The 12199-nt window shown below is 37.7% G+C and overlaps 1 protein-coding gene across 1 annotated transcript in view; it reads right to left on the bottom strand.

Annotated features, from left to right (window-relative positions):
* Positions 1-12199, bottom strand: part of mrtfba (myocardin related transcription factor Ba) — a 37791-nt gene that overhangs the window by 21897 nt on the left and 3695 nt on the right. Inside the window, exon 2 of the mRNA XM_067429739.1 lies at positions 2919-3129. Coding sequence (XP_067285840.1) covers positions 2919-3054 — 136 coding nt within the window. The 5' untranslated portion in view covers positions 3055-3129. The remainder of the gene's footprint in view (positions 1-2918; positions 3130-12199) is intronic.

The following is a 12199-nucleotide window of genomic DNA, read 5'->3' on the forward strand; positions in this document are numbered from 1 at the left end:
GGTGCTGTGAGTCTCCAGTCCTAAACAGGCCATGCCGTCTGGCCGTCCTGCCGTACGCTCAGAGTATCTCAGTGCGGGCTCCTGACAGCACCAAAACTTTGTGAAAAAAGCGCAAGGACCTCGTTCTTCAGGACTCTCCATTCACTGTTAGTAGCTCCAGCGAAACTGGGGCTACCTCAGAAGAAACAACATCTCTGCTCCACCAGCAGACAGAAAGGAGGGAGCAGAAAGACCACACAAACTTTAACCCCTCCCTGCCACTAAAAGTTCATAAAATCATTAAAAAGTACACATCTCTTTTTTGTTTTTGTTTTAGAGACATACAATTAACTTTCTCTGTAAGGACAAATAGATAATTTAAAAGCCGCAAAAAAAAGAAGAAGCTCTCAGCTGGATTAACCCTCCTGTTCCTCAACATAGTAAACATCTTGTTTGACAGACAGCCAGAGGATGAGTAACTGACACGGGCCATGCTCTGCCAAAGTCGTTTACATTTCCACTCGCTGTGACGGCGTGACCTCAGCATAGCTAGAGACCTAGAGGAGCAGCCCACACAGAGCCGCGAGCCACCGCATGCACACAGTGCCGTCCTGTGACCTTTCACATGTCAATCAAATGTCTGCACCCAAACTAAGAGGCAAAGAAATGTCAGGATTTTGGAAGCTGCTCCTGCGCGCTGAGGACTGAGGGTGACTGAATGGAAAAATTGGCTTCTCTTTTTCAACAGGTACAAAAATAAAACGTTAGCTAATCACCTGGAAATAGAGGGAAAACTAATCAGGATGTGGCGTGAATTAAACTAGGCAAGCCAATTCATAGTGCCAAAATCAAATGCAGGCAATGATTACAACCGGACAATGAATACCATTTCAGAACATGGACAACTTTTAAGTCACACAATAAACTGACCAAAAATGGGCACAAAAAAAAGACAAATGATGAACATTTAGCCAGTTGGGACATCTAAATATCTGAATTTGTTGGTCGACAAACACAACAAGCTGATATTAAAATGCGAAACTTTTTTGGATAAATATACACTAGTTTAAATGTTTGATGTTTTTTTTTATTTTTCAAAGATGTGGTAAATTGATCAAAAATGTTCAGTTAAGTGGTTTAAAAACAGTTAAGTGGTTTATAATGTTACAAAGAATATCCCCAAATACATAATCGCAGTTCTTTTGACCTTTCTATTCATTAAAGAACCCTGGAAAAAATGTTCAACTGTAATAAAAATAGCTTTTTCTTGAGCATATTGTAATGATTTCTGAAATATGTTAAAAATCTAAACTATAAAACCGATATTTTGAATTGAAATATCTTTGATCAAATTGACTTATTTCCAAGACATAAAAAAAAATCTAACTGACCCCAAACTTCTGTGTATAAAATACAATTAAAGGTAACACTTTATTTTAAGATGATGTAGTTACACGTTACTACATGTACTTACTATAGTAATAACAGTAAATTATGCATAGTTACAAGTAACTAAACCTAAAACAAACCCTAACTGTAACTGTATAGAAAGTGCATGTAGTTAATTAATATAACTCAGTACTTATTTAAGTAAGTGCAATTTAACATTGTATAAGGAAACTGCAACACTGCAGTGCAGTATAAGTGATACTGCAACAGCCCGGTCCTGCAGATTTGCTTTATACAACATTAGAAAGATTAGACCCTTCCTATCAGAACAGGCTGCACAACTCCTGGTTCAAGCTCTTGTTCTCTCCAGACTGGACTATTGTAATGCTCTTCTGGCTGGGCTTCCAGCATGCACTATCAAACCCTTGCAGCTGATCCAGAATGCAGCGGCGAGAGTGGTCTTTAATGAGCCGAAGAGAGCGCATGTTACGCCTCTCTTCATCAAACTGCACTGGTTGCCAATGGCTGCTCGCATCAAATTCAAGGCACTAGTTGTCGCCTACAAAACAACCTCTGGCTCTGCACCAATATACCTAAATTCACTTGCTCAGACTTACACACCCTCCAGAAGCTTGCGTTCTGCGAGCGAGCGGCGCCTCGTGGTTCCATCCCAAAGAGGCATGAAATCGCTCTCACGGACATTTTCCTGGACTGTTCCTACCTGGTGGAATGACCTGCCGATCTCAATTCGTGCTGCCGAGTCTGTAGCCATTCTTAAAAAACATCTTAAGACACATCTTTTCCATTTGCACTTGACCAATACAGAATAGCACTTACTGATCACCACAGCAACGACCAAAAGCGCACACTCCTGGATCATATCTACGTCTCTCATCCGGATTTGTGCCTTCAGGCGGGTATGTTACATAGTTATCATAACTATCAGAATCCAGTGTTCTGTATATTGCGTACGTGAGTTTTTGTTGTAGATGGCTATTGCTGCGCGTTTAGCTAGAATACAAAACCAACCCATTGGGCCACTGAATCTGCATTAACGACAACAGCTGGGGCAACAGCCTTAGTCCTAATGGGTTGTAGCTATCATAGCTATCAAAATCCAGTGTTCGGCACTTTGCGTACGTGAGTTTTTGTTGTAGATGTCTGTCTTTAAAAAAAAAAAAAAAAAATTGTTGTGTATTGTGCTAATTAATTGAGATTTCTTACAGCTCTTACAGGTTTTTGGCCTTGTCTGTTCCGTTGCTTCTATTACTCTCCCCTTTTTTGTAAGTCGCTTTGGATAAAAGCGTCTGCTAAATGATTAAATGTAAATGTAAATGGAAACTAAATCACTTTAAAATAAAGATTAAAGAAAAGTTTAAAAAATGTATACAAGTGCTCATGATGGCAATCGAATGGTGAATATGAGCACACAATGAAATATTCAATATCAGATATTTATTCAATAACCAAATATCTTAATGATATATTGTGCATCTCTAATTAATTTAAAAGACCATATTTTTTGTCCTCCCTTGCAGTAAGTGACTTACCATTTTTGCGTTCGTTGAGGGGGGGCAGCCTCTGGCTGGGGTGCAGGGTCAGTTCGCCCATCTCATGGGTTACAGCCTCACTTTGTGGGCTGGGTGCCAACAAACCCCCAATCCCAGCATCCCCCTGGCCTTCCATGTCTCCTCAGTGAGGAGTCAAGGATCTAGCTGGGGATCAGCAGATGCGGTCGCAGGAAACTCCTCACTTCAGTTTCTGCAAAAGTCAAAGTCAGTATTCAGGTAAAGAAAAACGTGAACAGCAAAGATTTAAGAAAGGAACTTGGTGCAGGCTGTGTATTAGAACACTTTTGGGAATGATGTAATAGGTCAAGGATGTGGTAGGGTCTGTAATATCACTTTAGCCATACGAAACAACCAAAAACACAGAGGATGTGTTGAATCTATGGCATGTGCAGTTGCACATCTATCAAAGAGCTAACAAATAATAAAAAAGAGCTTCTCCACAGACGGTGAATGAATAGACGTTGTGTTTGCTAGCCTATCATTACTTCAATTTTACATCATCCCAGTGGTTTAGATGTGAAACCAATAAAAATATAAACACAGCGCTCACCATGGTGCTGTAAAATGCCAGAGTACACTGAGACCACATCTGCACAAACCACAATCATTCATTCCCATTAAACACCCGACATTCAAAACCTCCTGTCACATGGGAATAGAGAAGCAAATATTTCTGCTGCTAATTTAACAAACTGAATTTCACTGGTAGATTCATTCAGCAACTGATATCAAACATAAAATTTAGAAATATCCACACAAGGGGAATTTGACAGATTTTGTGTGGTTAAAGGCAGGGGCGTAGCCATCTTTTCAGAAGTGAGGGGGACAGAAATGTCGTAATAGCATTTTTTTTTTTTTTTGACCAATATAATTTATCGCATCTCTTGCTTTTAATTGAGCAAGATATCAAATACACTGCTGAACAATAACCACTAATTAATATCTATAATATTATTCTCCTATTTTTTATGCCAATTTTATGATTGGTTTATATAATACAAACACTTGTGCTTTAAGACTCCATAGATTTTATGCAATGTAAAAAAATATATATATTCTACTATTCACTAATCATTCTCATATGAGGATCTGATGATCAAGAAACATTTATGATTATTATCAGTTGTGCTGCTCATAGTGCTGCTTAATTTTTGTGGAAACCATCTAAACATTTGTGGTAAAATTAAAAAAGAGAGAAATACTTTTGTTGATCAGACATGCATTTAATTGATCACAAGTGATATTTTTAATATTACAAAATATAATTCATTTAATGAATGCAAATAAATGCTGTCCATTGAACTTTCTATTCATTAAAGAAACCTGAAAAATAACATGTAGGCTATCATGGTTTCCACAACATTTTTAAGCAGCACAACTGTTTTCAACACAGATAATAATCATAAATGTTTCATGATCATCAGATCCTCATCTGAGAATGATTAGTGAAGGATCATGTGACACTGAAGACTGGAGTAATGATGATAAATTCAGCTTTGATCACAGGAACAAATTACTATATATTCACGAAGGAAAAAAGCTGTTTTAATTTGTAATATTTCAAAATATTACTGTTTTAACTATTTTTGATTACATAAATGCAGCCTTGGTGAGCAGAAGATACTAAACATTAAAAGCTGCATTATTCAGCCTACTTTATTGTCAATAAATAGCCTGCATTGAGATGACTTGAAAAACACACATAAAGCATATATTGTCGCAATCGTCTGATTGTCGTCGTCACGTTTCATTCATTACTCATAACGATTGTTTTCCTTCAGCTGCAGCTCCAGCGTGACAGGGTATTACTTCTACGAATCCACTTTTGGACTTTCTGTGAGAGCGCCCTCCTCATATTTAGATTCGAATAAAATGACAGGTCATGCATAATTATTTTTTGTCTCTGAATTTAAATCTTGATGTATTCACATTGGTTTCTATGTAAATACACTTGCCCGTGACCTCAAGAAGCGCGCTATCAACCGAGATTAAAGAAAGCTGTTTTTAGCGTCCCTGTTAACTTGCCCGCGCTCGCGCAGGTAACGCTGGTTCGAATCCCGCTCAGAGCGGGTCGACTAGGATCGGTGAGACCCAGTAAAAGTGCGGGGGACAAAAATACATTTTATTCAAAGAGAGGGGGACACGTCCCACGCGTAATCTACGCCGATGGTTAAAGGAAGTGTATGTAAGATTGTGGCTAAAACTTGTACTGCAATCACTTTCAAATGACCGCAGAGCGGTGTATCCCCTCTCCCCCCGGATGCCGAAACACTACTGACTTTGTGATTGGTAGATAGGTGGAGGGCGGAGCATCAGGCCAAAACATTAACATCAGTTGAGGGCTGCAACAACTACTTTTAAATGACAATATCCTAGCCAGACTACTGTTGTCAGTGATGTACAGGTCCTTCTCAAAAAATTAGCATATTGTGATAAAGTTCATTATTTTCCATAATGTAATGATAAAAATTATACTTTCATACATTTTAGATTAATTGCATACCAACTGAAATATTTCAGGTATTTTATTGTTTTAATACTGATGATTTTGGCATACAGCTCATGAAAACCCAAAATCTCAAAAAATTAGCATATCATGAAAAGGTTCTCTAAACAAGCTATTAACCTAATCATCTGAATCAACTAATTAACTCTAAACACCTGCAAAAGATTCCTGAGGCTTTTAAAAACTCCCAGCCTGGTTCATTACTCAAAACCGCAATCATGGGTAAGACTGCCGACCTGACTGCTGTCCAGAAGGCCATCATTGACACCCTCAAGCGAGAGGGTAAGACACAGAAAGAAATTTCTGAACTAATAGGCTGTTCACAGAGTGCTGTATCAAGACACCTCAGTGGCAAAAAACGCTGCTCAACGAGAAGAGGTGACCGGACCCTGAGGAAGATTGTGGAGAAGGACCGATTCCAGACCTTGGGGGACCTGCGGAAGCAGTGGACTGAGTCTGGAGTAGAAACATCCAGAGCCACCGTGCACAGGCGTGTGCAGGAAATGGGCTACAGGTGCCGCATTCCCCAGGTCAAGCCACTTTTGGGATACAGAGAAGCAGCACTGGACTGTTGCTCAGTGGTCCCAAGTTCTTTTTTCGGATGAAAGCTAATTTTGCATGTCATTCGGAAATCAAGGTGTTAGAGTCTGGAGGAAGACTGGGGAGAAGGAAATGCCAAAATGCCTGAAGTCCAGTGTCAAGTACCCACAGTCAGCGATGGTCTGGGGTGCCATGTCAGCTGCTGGTGTTGGTCCACTGTGTTTTATCAAGGGCAGGGTCAATGCAGCTAGCTATCAGGAGATTTTGGAGCACTTCATGCTTCCATCTGCTGAAAAGCTTTATGGAGATGAAGATTTGGTTTTTCAGCACGACCTGGCACCTGCTCACAGTGCCAAAACCACTGGTAAATGGTTTACTGACCATGGTATTACTGTGCTCAATTGGCCTGCCAACTCTCCTGACCTGAACCCCATAGAGAATCTGTGGGATATTGTGAAGAGAAAGTTGAGAGACGCAAGACCCAACACTCTGGATGAGCTTAAGGCCGCTATCGAAGCATCCTGGGCCTCCATAACACCTCAGCAGTGCCACAGGCTGATCGCCTCCATCACGCCGCACTGAAGCAGTCATTTGTGCAAAAGGATTCCCGACCAAGTATTGAGTGCATAACTCAACATAATTATTTGAAGGTTGACTTTTTTTGTATTAAAAAAAACTTTTCTTTTATTCGTCGGATGAAATATGCTAATTTTGCAAATATGCTAAGAGTAATTTTGGGTTTTCATGAGCTGTATGCCAAAATCATCAGTATTAAAACAATAAAAGACCTGAAATATTTCAGTTGGTGTGCAATGAATCTAAAATATATGAAAGTTTAATTTGTATCATTACATTATGGAAAATAATGAACTTTATCACAATATGCTAATTTTTTGAGAAGGACCTGTATAAGTATTTGAAATGAACATGATTTCTTAATGTCCAGTGACATATCAGGGCCATTTTATGATTAATTGAAATACATTTCTTACATACAGTTCATTTAAACTCTATTTTGCTTATGAGAGATTTGGTTTTCTAGCTGCCATCTGTAAAAAATAAATAAATAAAACCAAAAAATCCATCCACAACCTGTACTTATTCTTATATTTTTCTGCGGTTTTCCAAATTCAACCTGAATAAAAAAACAACAACAACAAAATGGAATAGCATCAAAAGGAATAGCAGGTATTTTTAAATAGGAATGCCAGCTGTTTGTACTGGGTTATCAATGACTCAGGCCATTTACACAAAAATGTATTGAGTAAAACATTGTGGGACATGTGGTCACTGAACTAATAAAGATTCAAAAGCATGTTTGTACGTGGGTAGAATTTGAAGAAAACTGCATGGCCTGATATAACCTTAGAGTAAAGAGAATGTTAGCATACTTACTAATCAGTACTTACAATTCTGCAATCACTGTCCTACAATGACAAATCCTCAGTCACATTTTTTTCATTCCTACATATTTTGCCATTTAAACGTAGAATAATCACAAAAGTGACGTAAGCTAAAGTTAGAGTAACATGTTAGTGTGATAAAGAAACGTGCATGAATGAGAAAGTAAAGTGTAGGACATGATGTAAAAGTAAGGGATGATGTACACCCAGCTGGTTGTTATCGCAAAATAAACGCCCCCTGATCAGGCCCCCGACACGCGATAATGTAATGTACACCCAGCCGGTTGTTATCGCAGAATAAACCCCTTCAGAGTGATGCAAGACCACTCCACTTCGCGTCGGGGTCCTGATCACTCTGTCGGGGTTTATTCTGCGATGACAACCGGCTGGGTGTACATTATCCCTTACTTAAATGTCACCCTAGTTAGGGCTGCGCAATATACCGAAATTATCGCAATTTCGCAAATGTATTGCAATATGCATATCGCAATGGCACGCAGTATCTGAATGATTTTAATGGGCTACTTCAACATTGTGAAAAGTGTACGTTTTAGGTAAACACATATAGCAGAGAATAGACTGGGCACACAACTTTTAATGTGACTTGCTTGATGTTAAAAAGAGTTATTTAAACGCAATAACTTGTGAAAAACAACAACTTGCAGTCTCGCACTGTCTGACACAAACAGACACACACACACACACACACACACACACACACACACACACACACACACACACACACACACACACACACACACACACACACACACACACACACACACACCGAACACCGAAAGTCGCCACACACACACCGAAAGTCGCCTCTCTGAAAGCGCGTGATCCCTTCAGTTCAGTTTCGTGTCTGCATAGAAACAGATAAATGGTATCATTCCCAGTTTTACTTCTTTTTTTTTTTTAAATTTATGTAATTTAAATTGCAATATCGTATCGCATATCAAATATCTCATTATTTAACTAAGTATAGCATATTGCATTTTTCTTCAATATCGCATAGCCCTAACCCCTAGTCTTGTCTGAACTTGTTTGTTCATCTTTGGCTCAAGCCAGGGCGGCGTTTACATATGGCAGAGTATGGCAGTTGCCATACCCTGGCATTCAGACAAGCAGGGGAAATAAACGGCTCATGATGCCGTTCGTTAGTTATATTGCATTTTTGAACAGCAAATATAAACACCCTGAGCCAAACAGCGTGTCCTAACCAGGTGCGATGTGACACGGTTTCCAGTGGCAAACCAGACTCGACTTGGGATCAATCAATCAAAAATTACAGCCAATCAGAAGAGCGTGTGGGTGGGCTCTCTCTACAAGCTCACTGACTGCATTCGGAAAAAAATAAATGTATCAAATTACTAAACCTTACACCATTTTAGCATTATTAATACTAAGTGACTGAAACACTTTTTTTTAATCATAGAATGCAATTGTTTGCTCATCTTAAGTTTGACAGTTTGAACATTAGTTGTTTCATTTAACTTATTTTTAAGATCTGAGGTGAATTATCTATTGTTGCTTTCAGTAAGGTTACGTATTTAAAAGGTCACAAAAATTATATTCAAACTCACTTTAAATTCTTTTTACATTACATAAAGCACATAATCATACTTTGTATGTTGTTCCAGCCACAACGCTGCAGAAATAAAAACTTTTTATGAAATACAATCGTCATAAATCGTCGTTGCGGCTTACTGGTTAGTACAAAAAAACTCTGATTAACATGGAAAAGATCATTTTTCTAACGTGGTTAGAACACAGTGGAGGCTTATAGGGCTATTTCAGTACTCGAATTCATTTTATTTTTATTTTTATTGTTGTTAAGTTCTTTTAAGTGGATTTTTGTCCACATTTTGTTTAGATGACTCATGCAATACACTGAAATTTTTTTAATTTTCCTGCTTGTTCAAATTGCTTAATTAAAATGAGCTAAAGCAACACAATTGCAATACATTTTGTCCTAACTTAATTTGATTGTTTCAATTCACTTAAATATAATCAAATTATAAATCAAACTGAAGTCAAACTTAATCCATTTGGGTTGTGTTACATGAATGATGTGTTGCATTAACTGCTTAACTGAAACTGGGCGGGGCTTGCTAGTTCCCAGCATTCTTTGCAATATGGCTAAATCAATAGAGAGTAAATGTTGTTATTTTATATGTAAAAGTGTGCTTTTATGTATTTTTGAGCAAGATAAGAAAGGGAGAGGCTATATGGGGTTAATATTAAATTTGGTTGGAATTATTAGAACAATTTAAATTACATTGTGGAGGACAGTGGAGCATTTGCTTATGCTGTAGAGTAGACTGATACAGCCATAACTGCTTTGCTGAAAAAGCGTAATGCTTAGCATTTAAGATGCTAATGTGTGTTATTGCTAACTAAAAGTTTGTCAACTAGCTAGTGCAGTATTATAATTCAGTTGTGTAACATTAAAATATATGAAACTGAAGTGGAATAATGAATATACGATTTTGATTGCCTGAATCATGTCAAGGAGCAATATAAAATTCACTTTGAAACTACTACATTGGGTGACTTAAAATGCATTAATTCCATGATGTTGAAGTTACATGAACAAATTATGTTTGTTTAATTTAATTGATTCATGTGAGACCGATGTACACAATTAAATCATGTAAATCCAACACACTTTTTTTTCAGTGTAGGTTTTCGTGAAACGCCGCCACTGGGCTCAAGTTTCACGTTATTATTTCCCAGACGTAGTTTTAGTATTGAGGTCCACTTGCGTTCACAGATTTGAAGCGTTTCCTCCTATTGCAGCGACTTTCTTTTTACATGTTCTGCAGACAGGGTGACCAGCTTCGATTAAGTTTCCCTCAGGACTTTTGTAAAAGCCAAAATATGACCACACCTCAGATTTGGTCTTTTAGAAGGCTGAAAAATCTCCCGGCACTGTCACTGCCATCCAGCATTTCTTCTCATTCAAAAAGCAACAATGCGTGCTGCGCCTGCACCAGACTGATAGGATTTAGCACAACTTTTTAAAATCATGATAATCAAATGCGGATTTAATGATAATACATTTTAAACTATATAACAGTACATTGAAACCGGTAATCGTTTCATCCACCTTTCAGCCGTCAGTGTTCAAATATTGTGCTGACATCTTGGGTGTCAAATCTGTGCAGTAGTGAGTGCGAAGTGGAGCAACGATATCAAGGTCTCACCCACACTCCCACCTAATCAGCAACTTTTTGAGAGATAAACAGTTAAATCTCATCCCGAAGTTCCCGAAAAAAAGTCTGTTGGTGCCTTAGTGACGAATTCGCACAGAGAAGCTGTCAATCTCAGCTGTCTATACTTTGTTATACATTGTTAACTGTTAAAATCCCTAACCAACCTGAAAGCAACGCACCCCAAACAAACACTTGCACACAAAAGTGTGCAGATACAATACAACCAGGCCATGCCTCAGTGTCTTCTTCTTCTTACATAACACACCAGCAAATGTCATCAAATCATCCTCATAAATTTTGAATTTCTTACACTCACAGTCACACCACTGACATCTTTTGGTTGATAAATTGATGCACAAATTGATTATTTTTTGAAGGGCAGTGTTCCAACATTCAGCACACTGTATAAGTGTACATGCAATGAAGTCTGCTATTAGTCCTTGATAGTTACTGTTGCTAGGATACAGCAGCCTCCCACACAAATAAACTCAAGCTGCTGGAGCGCTCTCTCTCTCTCTCTCTCTCTCTCTCTCTCTCTCTCTCTCTCTCTCTCTCTCTCTCTCTCTCTCTCTCTCTCTCACACACACACTCACACAATTGAATGATTAGCAGTCACATAGGGCAGGGTCAAATGTAAACTTACATTGAAAAGTTTAAGCATGTATTTGAAAATGTATGCAAAAAAAGATTAAGAAAAAACACTTGTAAAATTTTTAACAGAGCAGGAAATGTTTCTATTTTATGTATTTTAACTTAATTTTTCAATGAAACAAATTTAGATGAATTACTTTACTGTAGTAACAGATCAAAGACTGTATCAAGTACAGTATCAAAAGACTGAAAGTGGCTTCAATATTTAAAATAAAATAAAAAGTACAATAAATCTGTATTGTACTTAGGTCTGGGTGTTACAGCTAAAAAAACATTTGCAAACTAATATTCAGTCACAAATAGTATTTTTCCCTCCAATTGCAATCTCAAAACTTTTTTTGGAAGAACATTCCTTTTGACCGAATAGCCCTTAATGTTATCAAACAGATTTAAAATGTTTGCACATCGATATTAACAATGATGCTTAATGGTAATTATAGTGAAATTATTGTGAATATATTCATTATATTCCCTAGCCCTAGAAACACTCTTGATACTCTTGATGACTTGGTAAAGAATATAGATGTTTTTGTAACTTGTCCCTCATTTACAATAATTTGGACAATTTATTCTATCATGATAATCTCTAATATATAATCTATTTCACTGTCAAAATCAGTGAGTTTTATATGTAGTTTATATTCTATATATGAATATTTGAACACATATGAATATTTGTAAATAATTGGCTCAGTCTGTGGCATATCCACCGCCACAAGCAATGGTGACGCAACACAAAGCAACAAGCCGACCGTGAACTGTGAATTTGCCATTGCAAAATGTACCTCTACACTTGTTGTTGCTAAGAAAACCATATGTTTTGGTATATTAAAATAAAATAAAAATCAGTATATTCTATCAGTAATAATAACAACTTTTTGTTTATGGCACTGTTCAAAAGCATATCATCTACCATACCCAGGCCATTAAACAAAGCTGAAC

This window comes from Pseudorasbora parva, chromosome 21, assembly GCF_024679245.1.
Source record: "Pseudorasbora parva isolate DD20220531a chromosome 21, ASM2467924v1, whole genome shotgun sequence".
Classification (NCBI taxonomy): Eukaryota; Metazoa; Chordata; class Actinopteri; order Cypriniformes; family Gobionidae; genus Pseudorasbora; species Pseudorasbora parva.